The 17804-nt window shown below is 47.5% G+C and overlaps 1 protein-coding gene across 1 annotated transcript; it reads left to right on the forward strand.

Annotated features, from left to right (window-relative positions):
• Positions 1 to 1604: 1604 nt before the first annotated feature.
• Positions 1605 to 16761, forward strand: LOC133357461 (polyunsaturated fatty acid 5-lipoxygenase-like). Its single transcript, XM_061575405.1, has 15 exons — positions 1605 to 1659; positions 9186 to 9340; positions 9817 to 10012; positions 10496 to 10577; positions 11006 to 11128; positions 11244 to 11350; positions 12108 to 12280; positions 12414 to 12557; positions 12970 to 13170; positions 13661 to 13747; positions 14413 to 14582; positions 14943 to 15094; positions 15709 to 15779; positions 15887 to 16054; positions 16582 to 16761. The coding sequence occupies exons 1-15, from the start codon at positions 1605 to 1607 to the stop codon at positions 16759 to 16761; spliced, it is 2064 nt and encodes a 687-aa protein (XP_061431389.1).
• The last annotated feature ends 1043 nt before the right edge of the window (positions 16762 to 17804 follow it).

A 17804-nucleotide genomic window follows, 5' to 3' on the forward strand; every position in this document is an offset into this window, starting at 1 on the left:
AAATCTCTCCACATTGGTCATCACTTTAGCACTGTCAAAACTATAGTAAAAAAATGGAGGTTATTATACTCAAGCGTGAAAATATGCACCATTTTACATTTACATAACCGCACAGGTTACACCTAGGGGTTTGCTTTGCCACTTTCAATGTGTCTTTGGCTGCATATTAGTCCCCAGCCATTCTGCATTTCCTAAGCCTAGTAATACTACTGTAGTATCGGACTTCTTGACACCCAGGAGACCCGGGCGGGGGATCATCCATCACCACCCGGCGATGGTGAGACATCTACATCTATATACCCTAGGCGGTGGCTGAGATCTCGTCCATGCAGGCTCTCATTCCTCTCCCAACGGAGACCCCACCGTTGTCACGGGGTCCCCTTTAAGTACCCGTTGGTGGCTCCTCCCCCTAGCTCGGACCCGCCTTTGTTCCTGAAGTTACCCCCTTACAACACCCGTGACATCATCCTCCGCTGTCAACTCGCTCGCACTTCCCCGTGTACGCCCTCTCCTGGTTGCTCGCTCTACTCCTCTACATCCCTCCCTCTCCCTCCCCATGAAAAAAATCAGCCGTTCCAGCTGACTACGTCCCCTTATGAAAAAAATCTAGACGGCCCCTACGACAAGCAGCAAAAACGTCACAAAACAGCAACACACTATAACACTAAACCCCCTTAGATATCATCCATATAGCCACAATTTAACACCCCCCAACAACCCAAAAATGCAAAAAAAACTAGGAGGGAATGACCGTCTGCGAGGCAAACAATATCAGACAGCCAACGTCGAAAAAGTCCCTCCAAACAGTGTCCTGCTGCGCCCGTTACACTAACGGCGTCGGCCTGCTCCCCCCCGCAATCAGCAGGCCCCTCGCGCAGTGACAGTGCGCTCTCTGGCACGCCGGCTCATCCCACAAGCACAAAGCAGGCGGCCCCCCAGACTCCAGACGTCGGCAACCATCTCCTCGATCGCGGCTTCTCTAGCTCTCACACGTCCTTCCCCACTCTTCTCACTCCAATCGCGGGGAGAAATGCACATCCTGCTCGCAGTCGCAGGGCTCCAGCGACGATCCACCAGGCTGGCGCAGTGCAAAAGGCGCAAAAGGCGTGGCAGCCTGCAGCGAACACGCGGCGGCAGACACACAGCGGCGGCAATGGCGCCCGGTTGCTGTATCGCATCTTGGGAAAAAATGGCGCCCGGTTGCTGTGTTGCATTCAAAATGGCGCTCGGTTGCTGCGTCGCATTCGCGCGCCAAATGGCGGAAATGCTGCAGCCGCGGAAAATGGCGGGAACCGCCGCAGTGACTCGACGGCGGTCGCATCCTCCTGCAGCTCCACTGTCGACTCGCCAACACCCAGCCACTCCCTCGACGTCAGCAGCTGGTCGAATCGCCTGGCGATGTTGCCCCAGCTCTCCATAGATGGTGGCCAATCAGGGCCCACAGCCTCCTCCCGCGCAGGCTGCAGTTGCGCCCCCCCCTCCCTCCCGGGCACAACAACGGGGCCCTGGACCTCGGGGTCGTCGCGGGGAGAGCTCTGATGCAGCCCTCATAGTCCATCCGCTCCACTGGTTAGTTATTGCACTCCACTGCCGGCTTTTACGCGATGCCAGCGAAGGGTTTCAGCTTCCTTGAAACTAAGCAGTTCTACTCTTATGAAGGTTTGACGGCCACTTCCGACACCAGGAGACTTGTAGAACCGGACAAATATGAGGATTCTTACTTAAGGCTACACTCACTGGTTTTAACACTTTTTGCACTCGACACTTACACCCCTCATGGTGACATCAGAACTTTGTCCTAAGCAGACATCCCTTCAGCTATCTACACCCCGGTGCAGCTCCCCTTTGTCTACCCCCTCGTCTGCCTGGGTGGGGGTTCATCCATCGCCGACCAGCGATGAGGTGAGACCTCTACATCTCTCGCCCTTCTTCAATGGCTGGGATCTCGTCCACGCAGGCTCTCGTTCCTCTCCCAAAAGCGACGACTTCACTTTCCCTACGGCGACCCCGCTGTAGGGAAAGTGGGGGGAGAGGGGGCGGGGGATAAAGTGGGACCCCGTAGCAGCACCTGAGTGACATGGAGAGAAATCAAAAAAATTAACCCGTAAAAACTACGTTTTTCACTCTAAATCCTTTATATGCGTGGCGGCTAGAGTCTTCTCGTCCTCTGGCTTGAGATGGCTGCCACCTATGGGTCAGATGATTGTCTGCCAGCATTAAGCAATTGGTAATTAACTATTTTTAAAAAATTCCCTAAATAGTGTAAAATTTTGGAAAAAAATGTTCACGAAAATTAATTGTCACGCTCAACGAGTCTGTGTGGAAAATGTCAGCTCGATTGGATCACGGGAAGTGGGTTAAAAATTAACCCGTAAAAACTAAGTTTTTCACTATAAATCCTTTATATGCGTGGCGGCTAGAGTCCTCTCGTCCTCTGGCTTGAGATGGCTGCCACCTATGGGTCAGATGATTGTCTGCCAGCATTAAGCAATTGGTAATGAAATATTTTTTTAAAAAAAATCCCTAAACAGTGTAAAATTTTGGAAAAAAAATTTCACGAAAATTAATTGTCTGGCACAACGAGTCTGTGTGCAAAATGTCAGCTCGATTGGATCACGGGAAGTGGGTTTAAAAACGACCGAAAGATTTGCACGGTCGTAAGCAAGCAAGCAAGAACGCAAGCAAGCGAACTTAATATAAAGGATTTAAAAAACGACCGAAAGATTTGCACGGTCGTAAGCAAGCAAGCAAGCACGCAAGCACGCAAGCAAGCAAGCGAACTTAATATGAAGGATTTAATAAGTATAACCCGTAAAAACAAAGTTTTTCACTATAAATCCTTTACATGCGTGGCAGCGAACTTAATATAAAGGATTTAAAAAAATATTCGCCCGTGGAGGACGCGGGGGTCGATCCCGCGACCTTTGGCATGGGAAGCGAGGGCGCTACCAACTGCGCTACTCCGCCACGGCCTGCGGAGGGGTTACGCTCTGGGCTCTTATACTGTGACTATCAGCCAAAGCGATGAATGAGTTTTATTTGAATATATGTACAATAATTTTTTTTTGCCTAAAAAGTGTAAAATTTTGGGAATTTTTTTTCACGAACATTAATTGTCTGGCACAACGAGTCTGTGTGGAAAATGTCAGCTCGATTTGATCACGGGAAGTGGGTTAAAAAACGACCGAAAGATTTGCACGGTCGTAAGCAAGCAAGCAAGCATTGCAAGCAAGCAAGCACGCAAGCAAGCAAGCGAACTTAATATAAAGGATTTTAAAAAGAGGCGCAGAGATAGAGAAAGACACAAGGAGTCGGAAATAGCAGCTGGCATAGGCAGGTAGGATGGAAACATCACAGACTTTACCTGGTTAATAACGTCCTTCCAATGATTGCTCAGTCTGTACCCATCTTTTCAGTTGAAGTTGTGTCTGTGTTTATATATCTGGATGGCTTCATGAACAAATTTCTGATAATAGCCGGTGGGTTTGCAGAGTACCTTCATCTTGGAAAAGTCAATTTTGTGTGAGCCCACTGTGTTAAAACAATGATCAGCAACGGCAGAGGTATTGGTCCTACCGTGTTTCAGATCTGCCTTGTGTTCGTGAACGCGGTCCGAGACATGTCGTTTCGTTTCCCCAATGTAACTGCTGCCGCATCCACAACTCAGTTTGTAGACACCCGGGTATTGCATATCAGGAATCACATCCTTTACAGATAGGATAAAATCACAGATTTTGTGTACTGTGTTGAAACGAACTGTGATCTTGTGTTGGTTTAAGATTTTGTAAATATTTTTGGTAACCCCTGCTATGTACGGCAAAGTGATGGTATTGATTAGATCCTTAGATGTTTGTCTCCCCATGGCTGGGGAGACAGCTTTGCGGATTGTACGGTCCGGGTATCCGTTCATCCTGAGGGCTTGGTGTCCGTGCTTCAGCTCACTGGCTAGGTGATGCTGGTCAGAGATGCAACGGGCCCTATGGTGTAGTGTTTTGATGAGGGAATTATTCTGGGCTGGATGGTGGTGGGAGTCAGGCTTTAGATAGGCATCCGTGTGGGTGGCTTTCCTGTAGACAGAGTGTCCCAGCGAGCCATCAGGTCTCTTCTCGATCAAAACATCCAGGAATGGTAGCTTGTCATCCTTTTCAATTTCCATGGTGAATTTGATAGATGGGTGTATGGAATTTATGTGGTTGAGAAATTGGTTCAGTGCTGGCAGGCCATGTGGCTAGATGACAAATGTGTCATCTACGTATCTCTTCCACAAGGAAGGATGTAGGGTGGATGTCTGGATGGCATCTGTCTCAAATTTCTCCAATGATAACATTCGCTACCACTGGTACATCTGGATTCAGTCCCAATTAGACTAAGTCTCCAATGATTGCAATGGTATCAGGTACAGGTACCTTGGTGAACAGGGAGACTACATTGAAACTGACAAGTGAATCATCTGGAGACAGTGAGATGTGCTTGATTAGAGAAACCAAGTGATCTGAGTTAAGTAAAGTTGAGGTGGTCTTGTCCGTGAAAGGAAGCAGGGTCTCAGAGATAAATTGGGCCAGTTTGTAGGTGAGTTAATTGTGGAGATGATTGGACGGAGTGGGATACGTTCTTTGTGGATCTTTGGAAGGCCATAAAATCTGGGTGGTCTAGCGGCCGAAGGTTTTAGAGAGCGCTGCTTGTTCGAATCGATAAGAGAAGTCGAATTAGTGATTATATTGTTGGCAATTATTGGAAGGACGTTATTAACCAGGTAAAGTCTTAATTGACTGTGATGTTTTCATCCTATCTGCCTATGTCAGCTGTTATTTCCGACTCCTTGTGTCTCTCTCTGTACTTCTCTCGGATCTCTCCCCCAGTGACTGAGGTGCTACTACAAAGTCCCACTTTATGCCCTGCCCCCCCCCCTTCCCTTATCTCTCCCCCCTACCGCCGATGCCTATATAACCTCGTGCCACGGCAGCTCTTTCGCCTTCTTCAGCAGTTTTTTCTTGCCGTAGTTGTCTTACCTGATGACGATTGCTTGTGTTGTGATCAAAACGTTGTGATCTATTATTTTTCTACCTACGTGACTTTACCGAAAGAACCAAAGAGTATGGTGTTATTGTGTTGTGCTATTCAATTGGAAGGTGCAGAATGGCTGACTTCGAGCTTAATTGTAAGGTGATGCCACAGCGACGAAGCCAATCTTCCGGCGCCGCGCCCGCGATGCCAACACAACAAAGCAGCTTAGCCGACGCTGCTCTTCCCTCACCACCCACCACATGAACACACACACCCCCAAATAGGGCCTCGTGTGGAGGTCACCTGGCCTACAGGTTTTCACCCAGGAGTCATCCTCGTGGGAACATTCGCCACAGTTTCCTGGGGCCAGGGAATTGGGCGATCTTCCCCGAGGTTAAATTTTACCACGGTGCCGTGAATTGACTTGCAATGACATAGTCACGGCGGGGCCACGCAGCCACCGCGGTTAGGACACACACAGCATGGCAAGCAGGGGGGCGGGGCCACAAACTACGGGACGAGCGCGAACGTGTTCGAGGGCGACCAACAACGCCGCAGCCAAATAGAACCCTTTGGATATGGAAAAAGATCAGCCAATGGTTTCGAGCAGGGCGGGAGGAGCCTAAACGATCCGATTGGCCGGGAGGACCGCCGGCTTAGCCGAGATTAACGGTGGCTCCCTTTGATATGGAAACCGGGAGATGGACGTCGCTGAGAGCACCGATATGAATGATGTGACATCACAAGCAAGCAATCTGATTGGCCGAGAAAACCGCCAGATTAACCGGAGGGTTCCTTTGATGTAGAGAACAATAAAAGGGGAGGAGAGAGGGCTCGATTTAGTTCGTGTCCTTCACAATTCAGCTATCGGTCGACTCTCCAGCTACTCGAACGTCCGTGTGACGAGTCGCAGTGCAGTGAGGACTGGCCCGCAGGAACTCCGTACGAATCAAACCGTGAGTACGAGAGAGATAGCGAACAGAATGAGAATCCCTCGAGAGAGTAACTTGAAATAGGCGGGGTGGATTGGGTTCAGACTGTCAAGAGACAGAGCAGTTTCCTCACCGATTGTAGCTCTTGGGCACGTAGGCTTAACCGCAGGCACGCCGGCAATAAACCGTTAGTGAGCACTCACCGTTTCGTGTGGTTTCTGCGAGTGTGGGGAGAATGCGTGTGATTGGTGCGCGTTTTCGTGGGAGGGGAGACGTCGTGCTTGTGCGGCTCTGCGAGTGTGAGTGTCGTCGCTGCCCTTCGACCCCTGACCTCCGCTCCGCTCCGTGTGATTAATACGCGTTGTCGTGAGAACATACAACATCGTGTTTGAGTGGCTGCGCGTGTATGAGGGTGGGCAGCAACGCGCAGGGAGTCCCCTAATAAGATTTGGAGGAGTGCACGGGGAGAGTGAGGAATTAATTCCAGGTGGTTGAGCACCCGCCGCGAGTTATGCCTCACAGAGAGGACCCGGAGATGGCGGGGCCGTGAACTCGAGGGGCCGTGGCGTGAGAAGGGGAGTCGGGGAGTAGCAGCGACTCTCACGCGATTGAGGAGTCGGGGGGTAGCAGCCCCCCCCCCCGAGGTCAACCCTCCCACGGGGCAGGAGCCGGGGGCCAGCAGCCCCCACAGTAACATTGAGCTGATGGAGTGAGCTGGGCAGTTGTTTTGGCTGAGTTTTCAATCCTCATTGGGGTTATAATAAATACTTGTTTCATATGTTTATTGTCCGTAAATAATTATTTTCTCAATTATACATTTTGTTCATTTAATTTGATATTAAAATTGTATTAAGAATTATTTAAGTATGTCGTTTATGCAGAATTATCAGAGGCTGTAAAAAGTGCAACAGATGTTTGGGGCAGATGTTTGATATTAGATATTAAAATGTTTCTCGTGAAATGTTTGTTAAATAATATGTTGTTAAATGTTCAATATGATCACCATAATTGCGATTTGGGTGGGACTAGATGCCGAGGAATTCAGCTGCGGTGTTGTGGCATGGAGGGTGTCTCTGATCGCTATTGCAGAGACGCAATTGTCCTTCTGAAGAAGACTTTTGAAATAAACTCTTGCCGTTTCACAAACCCTCGGTGCCCGGCTCGTTGTGGAGTCGCCCACATCTCTGGAGGACAGAGCACAACGCAGAGTCTCTACTCATCGCCTCCAAACTTTATTATTTTTATTGTTGTCTATTTAGCCGACCTGTCCCCTCTCGCAAGTATTCACGACTGAAGGAAAGGGGTCAGGGCTGACCGGTTACATACGTTACAGTAAATACGGTAAAAATTTTAAGTAAGATTTTTTGTTTGTCTATTTGTACGTTCATGGCAATTTCATCTAGTAAATAAAATAAATAAAAACTATGCATACTGTACACAACACCTTAAACAATATAAAGCAAAAAATGTGCTAAAAATGCTTTTACATAATGATGTCATGCGGCGTTTGTGAAAATCCGGCGCCATCTTCCCACCCAAAGCTGCATTACGATACACACCAGGCGTCTCCATGCAAGTGATGTCGAAATTGGAGAAATTGCTTTGTTGAGCAAAAAATGGCCCCTTGATTTCAATAAAAAAAAGCCTCCCACATAATATGAGAAAAAAGTGTTGCTGCCTGACTGGCTGACACGAGTGAATAAGTGCGTGGTGATTGTGACGTCACCGTGTACATCTGCGTGATGACGCCACCCGCATCCCACGTGCTGAGCCGGGCTTCGTGCGTGCCCATGGGAAGCCGCCCCCTCCACCCTCGCCCCTCCCTCCACCCTCGCCCCTCCCTCCACCCTCGCCCCTCCCTCCACCCTCGCCCCTCCCTCTACCCTCGCCCCTCCCTCTACCCTCGCCCCTCCCTCCAACCTGTTCGTGAATCCCACGCATATTCTCGGACCAGTGGTTACTAAAATGAAGTCAGGATCTGCCCTCTTAAAATAAATGTCCCGTGATGCAACCCCGAGCCGCTAGTGGGAATGATATGAACATATTTAACACTCGCAAGGCCAGACACAAAACCACTGCCACCTGCCAGTTAAATAATCTCGTTTTCTGAGTTGTCAAAACTGGAGCTCAATTATAGTACCGTGATGAGTCAATAGATGAGTTGGATTCATTTGTCCACGTGCACTTCTCCTTACACGATACACTGATTACTATTATATTGTGACGAGTCAATTGATATTGTGTTCCTGTTGTCAGTTGATAAGTGGATTCATTTGTCCACGTGCACTCCTACTTACATTATTCACTGATCACGATTGTTTGATTGTACTGCCAAAATGTTGGGAATATTGGACACGCCCCACATTAACGATTTCCCGGCTGTGCTCTTCCAGTCCTAAGGATATAAAAGCAGGTTCGTCAGCATGGGGCAGTGATTAGTGCATCATTGTGTGGTGTTGTTGTTCACCGGTCTGGTTGTAGCGGCCAGTCTTTTTGTTTGCCTGCCGTTGTGTGAAAGCGTCATCATGCTGGAATGCTTAGCAGGTTTGTCTGAAACTCCCCTTTTTCAATGTTAACCGTCTTGTCTTTTGCTAGTCGTATTCAAAGTGTATCTTAACAAGGTGCTTTGGTTCCTTAAATCCGCTGGGCGTGGAATATCTTACTCTACCTGTACTTTTACAATGCGAGTGTGTAGATCGCCAATTATTATGAAGACATGGGCCTGTAATTTATATTAACAATGTTTATTACGGACTCTGTGGCAAAAACACGCTGCACGCAATTCATATTGGTAGCAACCACCTCGTTCTACCAACCCACAGGGGATTATTGTGTCTGTCCGTCGTGCATCTAAAAATGGGTGGGGGGTGGGAGGGGAGCGGCTGGTCACCCCGTGGTGCCCTTATAAAACTCAACGTTTAACCTACTCACGCCGGCTTGTACCCACCCTCAGTCGACCATATTTGCGGAATACACCACGCTGCTGTTGACCCTGACCATTGAACGAGCAAACCAACGTTCCTACCAGCTCCCTCCGCAGGAATGTGTATTTTAGGTCCGCTTAAGTGGTCCTGTGGGCCTGTTTGTTTATCCCTGATTTCGTGAAGTAAAAGTGCTTTTTCGAGTTTGTTTACCATGATGTAGACTCCTCCATAACCAATGGCAGATCTGTGGATGTACTGGTGTGTAAAGCTGTTGCAGGCTTTGCCCCTTTGTAAAATGCTCTACCCCCACCTTGCTGTGCTGCAGGACACGTGGAGACTGTGTACAAGCTGACGGTTGCCACGGGCGATACGCCGTTCTCGGGCACCATGAACTACGTGTATGCAACGATCATTGGCTCGGCAGGCCAGAGCAATAGGCAGCTTCTGGACCACTTTGGACCGGACCTTTGCCCTGGGGCGGTGAGTGTCGCTTCGTCGTGTCTAATGGCTTTGAGTAATGGGTACTACACAATCGGCTTGCTCCGTCCTAGCTTCTGATTGAATTGCCTGACAAGTGCCAGATCTTGCATGCTGAGGAGGAAGACCCTGGGTAGTGCTGGAATGACCACTATGCAAAAAGGTTGTGGAATGGGCTGCAGGGATTGGTAGGCAACTGCTGAGAGCAGGCGAAGTGAATGTGTGTGCTAAAGTTCTGCTGTTGAAAGTGGCATGAAACGAACGTGTGCACCATCTTGATCATGTGGTTCTGATGTATGCAGTGTTGCCTTGGTGATTTAAGACTAGTTAGGGTGGGGGGGATTGCCGGAAAGTCTGTTTAATACCTTTGCGTACTACGTGGTGTGAATGTTCAATTTTATACTCTCACATCAAAGATTTGGCTTTCCTACATCTAGAATGCTTTTGTTGTTAGCCATTTTCTTTTTTTCCCCTGCCAGATTGACATCTACAGTATTCCAAGCAAGCTTGACATTGGCGACATCCGAATGGTTCGTCTGGAGAAGGAGGCGTTCCTGGTGAACGACTCGTGGTTCTGCCGTTACGTGGAGGTCAACGCTCCGGGTGGCCGGGTGCACCGCTTCCCTGCGAACCACTGGCTCGAGCAGGGCTCCATGGAGTTGCGGGAGGGTACTGGTGAGATGTGGTGATCGGCTGTTCTCCATTTTTGGATGGATTTGATGCATTTCGAATAAATGCTCATGGACAAACCGCATGATCTGGCACAAAGGTTCTTTGTCTTTTTGGATGTGACGCTCCCTTTAACTGATTTCCCACAATTCCATTGCGGTTGTGCTATCGGCTAGTGGTAATATGAAGCCTAAATTTGAAATCCCCTCTAGTGAAAATTGTGCATGTGAAACTACCTCCCTGAAGTCGGCAAAATCACCGATTCGTCTTTTTCGGGCCTTTTCAAATGCTATGCATATGGCCATCCAAGACCTTTCCTTCCCAAGTGATCCTTAATTCCAGAGCACAACGGTTCTCTCCCACTATACAATGCTCCTTAATGTAATTACAAAATGCTAGAATTAACTTTGCAAGTTGGGTACGTGCAACGAATGGTGTTGGGGCTACCAGATGCGTGTTTTGCACTTGCTTACACCCTTCCCATTGCAGGAATATTGCCACAGCACGAGACCTTGGCTCAACTGAAGGGAAAGAGGGCTGACGAATTGTCCGAGAGACGAGACTCCTTGAGGTGTGAGGCACAAGTTCTTCACGGTCTCGTGCTTTGCTAACCTGTGATCCATTTAAATTTCAATGCGAGTTACGAAATGAGCTACTAGGCTTCATTTCTTCCTTTGCCAAAAATGTTCTAGAAACAACCAAAGGTAGTTGGAATTGTCCACTCGCTTCTGGGTAGTTCGAGATGCTTAGAGGTGGAACTACGTTGTCCACCGTTTCTGTTCGATTATGTGCTCTTAATCTGACCATTCTAATTAATTTTTATTGCACTTTCTGGGATAATGAGCGGTTTGCCCCTTTATATTATATTAGTTGACCAGCTGCTGATTATATTCAGACCATTTTTGTAATCTTTTGCCACCCATGTTGTGAGTAGGGTGTATACCAATAACCATGGCTTTGACGCCTTAAATATTGTTACGTGCTTTTGATTTTCTGCAGGTGGCTAGAATGGCATGCTGGGCTTCCCCTTGGAGTCGACAGCAAATCGTTCCTTGACTTGCCCCGCGACACCCGTTTTGATGATGAAAAAAGTGCCGATTTCAACTTGTCTTTTCTGCAAAGGTAAAGCCACATTTGCTTGCCATATGACTGACCATTCTGGACATGTTCATAGTTTTGAATTCTGTTTTTTTTTAAATGTCCTTGACCTGTGACCACTTTTGTACTTGTCCTTTAGTGTGCAAGATTTGGGTTTGAGGGTGTTCATGAACCTCGATGGAATGTCTTGGACGAAAATAGAAGACTTCCGTCGCTTGTTTATACGGGTCAAGAGTAACGTTGCAGGTGTGTACGGAGAGGGTGGTGTGGTTTTGAATGGTCAAACTAGGCCTAGGGTTAACTCTATAATAGTGTAGTAGCACGACACTACTGTATGGGGGCTGTAGGCAGGTGTCACGGGGATCGTATGGGGCATGACACTCTATGAACCCAACGGGACACGTGACCAGATGAAGGTGGGCCAGGGGAGTCACGTGATTCGGGCCTACCTGAAGGATCGGGAAGGGGGGGCATGCCCTGGGGTGGAGACGGCCACGCTGGAGTCGTCATAAGTGAAGTGTGGACAGCTGGGGCTGTTCTGCTATGCTGCTGGGATGAAGCTCTCTGGACTCTGCTCGTGGACCCAGGCAGCGTTGGGCTGTCTTGGTCCAGTAATGTAGCATCCCCCTTGTGTTAACGTGGTAGCCACCTTTCACAAGTTAAGTGTTTTTAATTGTTACTACAAAAATGGTGGTGCTGCTAAGATTCCAGTGTAGCCTGCATTTAACCCACTTTACACATGCAAACCATCTACGATCAGATCCTCCTGCATTTCACCTAATTTGTGCAAGTTCAAAATGTGGCAATGGAACACAACGGCTCCACACCATCCCCTCCAGTAGCTTCCCAAGCACTTTTTAATCGATTGCTTGACTCGATTTTAATTAAATGGTGTGCCGGTGCTTCTGGCTGGTACATGTACACAACTAGTGATCTGCGGTTTAAATGGCAGCCCTGTATGTGGCGTCTGTTCCACGTCTTTCTGCGATCTCCTGTTATACAGAGTACGTTTCTCACCACTGGGATCAGGACTGGTTCTTTGGTTACCAATTCATGAACGGAGTCAACCCTGTTCTCATCAAACGCTGCACCAAGCTTCCTGAGAATTTCCCTGTCACCACAAACATGGTGAAGAGTAGCCTGGTCCGTGAATGCTCCCTTGAAGACGAGATCAAGGTGCTGTAAAGATCTTCCATTGCTTTCACTTGAAACATGTCTAAGTGACCTTGTGCAGGCCACAGCTTCATAAGCTCATCGCTGCAGTATTGAAGATGACCTGTGGGATTGCCTTGTGCGTGCATGTTCACAGCATGGAAATGTCTACATTGTGGACTACCAGTGCCTTGATGACATTCCTGGCAATACATTCAACCATTCCAAGCCCTTCTACCTGGCAGCTCCCATGTGCCTGCTTTACGTCAAACAGGGGCAGCTGCTGCCTATTGCTATACAGGCAAGTTGTGTGTTTTGCACTCGTGCTACATCCTGGCAATGGTTAAGTTTTGCTGTCAACGGGGCAACCTATCACTCCTGCCCCAGATGGCCTTAGCTCGCACCTTGCCAGATTTGTTATCAAATTATGGCATTCGTGCATTGGCTTGCGTTAGTATAGACCAAGTAGCACTATCTCTTCATCCACAGTATGATAAATCGTGGTTTGTATGACCTTTGGCACGTACATGGCCAACCGTATTGCTATTAAACAAAGTGTTTGGAATGAAATGTGTACGTCTCATCTTTACAAAATAGGAATCCAGTACATGCCACGAAGTAAACATCAGAAATAAAAAAAAGGTTAAACACTAACAACTGCATCTTCAGTTCCAATGTAACAATATTCTGCTCTTCCTATCGTGCATCCATAGCTACAGCAAAAGCCATCGGACAACCCCATCTTCTTGCCGAGCGACTCTGCACACGATTGGATGCTGGCCAAGATGTGGGTTCGTTCCATGGACTTTCAGATCCATGAGGTCTCCACCCACTTGCTCCAGACCCACCTGCTGGCCGAGGTGTTCACCATGGCCACCTTGCGGCAGCTGTCTACAATGCACCCTGTTCATAAGGTAAATCCATGGCTTTTAGCCTGGAGTTTATCACATGGGCAACTCGTAATTACAAAAATTGTCCGCTGCTAGCTTGTATTTTTAAGATGCATGCGGTGTTATTTGCCATCCTGGCAGCCCTTGCACTGCCTGTTTTAACCAATGGCTTCGTAGGGGACCTTTAATCTCTGAAATATATAAGATCTTGCCCAATACGTTGGTCATTTTTGGAAAGGTTATTTTTTTTACAATTATGGATTATCGAACCATACTTCCAGAATACAATTATCAATACTGCTGTTTTAAAGTTACTCGTCTTTGCTCAAGAAGATTACAAGGTGCTCCGCCATATGCATACCACCAGATGCAAACAATTAAATTCCTTGTGCACAGGACTTGCCCTCCTTTAACAACTTGAGAGTCCATGCTTAAAGCTACAGCAAGTACAGATTAAGCCTATTGCCGTCTAATACACATGGTGATCTAATTTTTCCGACCTGCTTGTGCATAGCTCCTGTATCGGCACCTGCGCTTCACCCTGGAAATCAACGTGCGTGCACGGACGCAGCTTGTAGGCACAGGAGCCTTTTTCGATCGGGTGAGGGTTGTGTTTTTACGAGCATTTGAAATGAAGTGGCCATTTTAAGACCAGGCATCAACCTCGGCATTCTTGCATTCAAACAATCTTACTGCCCGAGCTGATTGTGTTTTCCATGACCTCATGCATTCCATTATTTAGCTGCATAATTAACTCCATCTTCAATCCATTACAGGGCCTCATCAGCCCAGTATTTCCAATGCAGTCTTTGACATTTTGATCACTCTTAACATCCTGCTAAAATACCACGCATCTACCTGCAATTCTCTGCACGTTTCTAAATTGTCCTAGGTATGCTCTACTAGCAAGTACTTCAACCTGTCCCACTATTTAATATGGATTTTGCAGTCCTAGATCTTTATTTGCTTTGTCCCTACGTTCGCTATACTAATAGTTAATAGCGAGGATGTGACCTGTTTGTTTCCACTTGTCTGCAACCTTTTTAAGCCACCATTAAATTAACATTTCGTGCCAAATGGTTAATCTCTCCCTCCCTCTTGACCATCCTATGCCTTCTCAATACACTTCCAAAACTGACCCAACTTTGAAGGTTTCCACCTTCTTAGGCTCGTTGGCATTACCATGCATAGTAACACATCCAAATACTGCAATGTCTTTCAACGGTGAGGCTTCCAATGATACGATCTTGTAATGTACTTGTGCAGGCCCTGTCAATTGGGGGCGGTGGCCATTTCAAGCTGGGCGCCAAGGTCTTGAAGGCGCTCGCCTACAGACATCTGTGCATCCTAAAGGATGTGGCAGATCGAGGTGTTGGTGACTTGCCCAGCTACTACTACAGGGATGACGCTTGCACCATTTGGAAGACCATTCACAAGTAACCAGAAGCATACTATACGCTGGTGGTTTTGTGCATTTTTCTGTGCACAACGATGAAAGTGCTATTGGCAAGCTTGTGCAACCTACTTGCAAGAGCAGTTCGGATACCAATTTTTCATTATAGGTCCAAAATATGAGTTTACACCACCTAAGTTTAACTCCATTTCCTCCGTTCAAGATAAGTGATGCAATAAATGCTGCCTTCCCCAGGGTAGATGTTTTCCACAACTTGATATGTTTATCCTAAGCTCTTAACAAGAGCACGATACCAAAAAATTTGGACTTAATTTAGGACCAGGTCGCTTCATTTCCTGTAGCTTTTCTTTATAACTGAAAGTGCTGTTGCGTTGCTGTCCAGATTTGTCGACAAAATCGTTGCCATCTTCTACAAGAATAACGAAGATGTGATGGGTGACACTGAGCTTCAGGCTTTCATTGATGACATCAACCATGCCTTGCTGAGCCACCCATCCAATGGTAAGTGTCCTAGCACTGCTGCTGGAGGAAGTGGTTTTGGTGTTTGCATGCTGGCCAGACCAGAGTGGAAATGCATTACCACACCAGGTTGTGACTGGCTTTTAGCCGACTATCCTGCTATTGCTGGCCACACAATGTTAAAGGCTTGCCTATGACTTGCCAGGAACTTGCAGGCAACAATAGATGACGAGTCATGTGCTAACGAAGCCACATGATATGCATAAACTTTTATTTTGGCCCATGGACCACTACCAATGCAAAGGTTTCCGTGAACCCCCCCCCCCCAACCCTGGTTACAAAACATTAAATTGTAAATGCCAGTAATACACTGCATTTGCCGGCACTTTTTTTCATGCAGCTATTCACATTTTTGAACGGCATTTAGATTGTGGTAGTTAACATTAGGATGTACTCGCGTTCATATAAATTTCTGGATTGGTATATGGAACACTGGTCCCCTGAACCAGACCACAAGCCACCACTCGGCAATGGCAAAACTCTACTTACAATTTCACCAAACGATGGGGAATTCAAGCTTACAAGTTTTGCTGGCCAAGCATTGTAGTTGTAACGACTTGATGGCTTGCTGCCCCTTTAACATTGTTCCTGTGCTGCAGGATTTCCTACCAAGTTCACCTGTGTGGCAGAGTTGAGTGAATTCCTCACCATGGTAGTGTTCCTGTGCTCTGCCCAGCACTCTGCAATCAACTATGGCCAGGTAACGTAAAGTCAGATGTTTGACGACAGCCCTTGCAAAATGATGTTCGGTTTATTGCTGACTTGGTCTAGTAAAAGAATAATGCTCTACCCACCCCTGTGCTGCAGTTTGATTTCTATGCATGGATCCCAAATGCACCCAGTGCCATGAGGAAACCACCTCCAACCACCAAGGGTGTGGTGGACATGCCCTTCATCCTGCAGACGCTGCCTGATGTGCAGGTGTCTTGCGTTTCCATGGCCATCACCTGGGTGCTTAGCCGCAGTGCTGCAGAGGTGGGTGCTTGCTACTGCCTTTGCAATTTATATTGAGGTTACGACGGCCTAAATCTTGAATTGAATGTTTTGTGACTGCAGGAATTCCTATTCTGTGGATATTTTAGTAAAGTCGTGTAGGTTTAAACAAACTAAAACGTTTGGCTTGTAACACGTATGCCTCATCCGAAAAGGGGTTGGCCTCTAGAAAAACTGTTTTATAAGGGTTTGAAATGGGCATAGCCCAAGTGGTCAGCAGCATGGGCTATTAATGTTAATGGCAGTGGGTGACTGTTCTGTTGGTGGATTTTCACCAATTAAAAGATTTCCAGATATAAAATGGCACCATTTACAGCCAGTTATGACCTTTTTGGTAAATATTCTGTCCTGAAACGGCAGCCACTAAGCCCTGCCCAGTGTCTAACTTGCATTACGAATCTTGGAGGTGGGTGCACCCACACTTGCCCCAAGACACACGACCTTCTTATGGGTCAACTTGTGCAAGTTGTATACTCTACTGATGCTGTTTTTTCATGAAATGCGTGCAGAAAACCCTTGGAACATTCCCAGATGAACCTTTCCAGAATCCAGATGCCCTCACGGCCATGCAAGAATACCAATCCGACCTCGAGGTGATTACAAAATCCATTGTTGCAAGAAACGAGACTCTTCCAATCAAGTATCCCTACCTGAAACCTGACAAGGTGGCCAACAGCATCACCATCTAACTGATGGGGCTAATGTGAGGCTTGGATTTACTGTGCTTGCCTGCGTTGTCCTTGTGTACCATAGACCATATTGTTTTATATGGAGGCTGCTTTAAAATTCAGATTTGCAATGCAAACTTAGATATTTAAGTGCACTAATGTGTGAACCTTTATTTCCTAAAGACCCTTGCACTGGATGCAAGCCTTCAATAACATGTGGTGCTTTGGTAAATTTAAGATGGCAAAGCAGTGCCAGGATTTCCTTTACATGTGTTGCACAACTTATTGTATCTTGAACTGTCTTGTGTGCACGTTGCAAAATGAGAAAAAAATAAAAAAGCTATCTAAACCTTTATTTTGTCAGTTGGAACATTTTATATAGCTGGTGTTTTATTTCCCTTTCAGTTGTAGGTTGGGCTGCCATCGCCCATGGATTCTTTAGGGCAATGCTACTTTTCCTTAGCTTTATAGCTCAAACATGCTTGCCACGTGTGGCGCTATAATGGGTTCAAGGGGAGGTGGAGACGACTTGTAGAGGCAACTTTTTTTTCTTTACAACAGTAACAATAGCGGTCTTGACAGACGGCAACCCCTTTTTTACCTCCTGCCTGGGGTGGTATGGCATCCAGGCTAGTGCCCTATCACCTGGGACCACAGCCTCTGACCTAAGTGCAACTGAGGGGAGGCGAAACTGACAGAACCCATACCTTGGTTGGGACCACTGGCCCACTCTGTCCCGGCCATCACGAGGGCAGTGGGTCTAGGGGTTCTGAGGGTCTGAGGCTAGCTCGTCTGCTGGCTTCAGCTAGCTCTGCTGCAATCTTCAGACTGGCCCTGAACTCGTCCAGAGGTCTGGCTTTCATACCCATGCCTTCCCTTCCAGAGTTCCGGGGGGGGGGGGTCTCGATCCGAGAACACCCCCTGAGTCATCGCCACCCGGCATCGCACTTGTATTGCTGCTGGGCGGCAGAGGCTAGTTACACAGGGGTGGTCACGCTTGGACATTGGAGGAAATTGGCACGTCGGGTGATCGAGACCGCAGCGGGTTCCTTGGCGGTGTCGCT

This window comes from Lethenteron reissneri, chromosome 58 (assembly GCF_015708825.2).
Source record: "Lethenteron reissneri isolate LAM-NWPU_2019-01 chromosome 58, ASM1570882v1, whole genome shotgun sequence".
In the NCBI taxonomy this organism is placed as follows: Eukaryota; Metazoa; Chordata; class Hyperoartia; order Petromyzontiformes; family Petromyzontidae; genus Lethenteron; species Lethenteron reissneri.

What these genes read in the sequence shown, in the direction of transcription:
- LOC133357461 (XM_061575405.1), top strand. Translation starts at nt 1,605, where the DNA reads ATGCCAGCGAAGGGTTTCAGCTTCCTTGAAACTAAGCAGTTCTACTCT. An exon ending in GCAGTTCTACTCTTATGAAG is followed by an intron (nt 1,660 to 9,185) that starts GTTTGACGGCCA and finishes GCTGTGCTGCAG; the next exon opens with GACACGTGGAGACTGTGTAC. An exon ending in ATTTGGAAGACCATTCACAA is followed by an intron (nt 14,583 to 14,942) that starts GTAACCAGAAGC and finishes GTTGCTGTCCAG; the next exon opens with ATTTGTCGACAAAATCGTTG.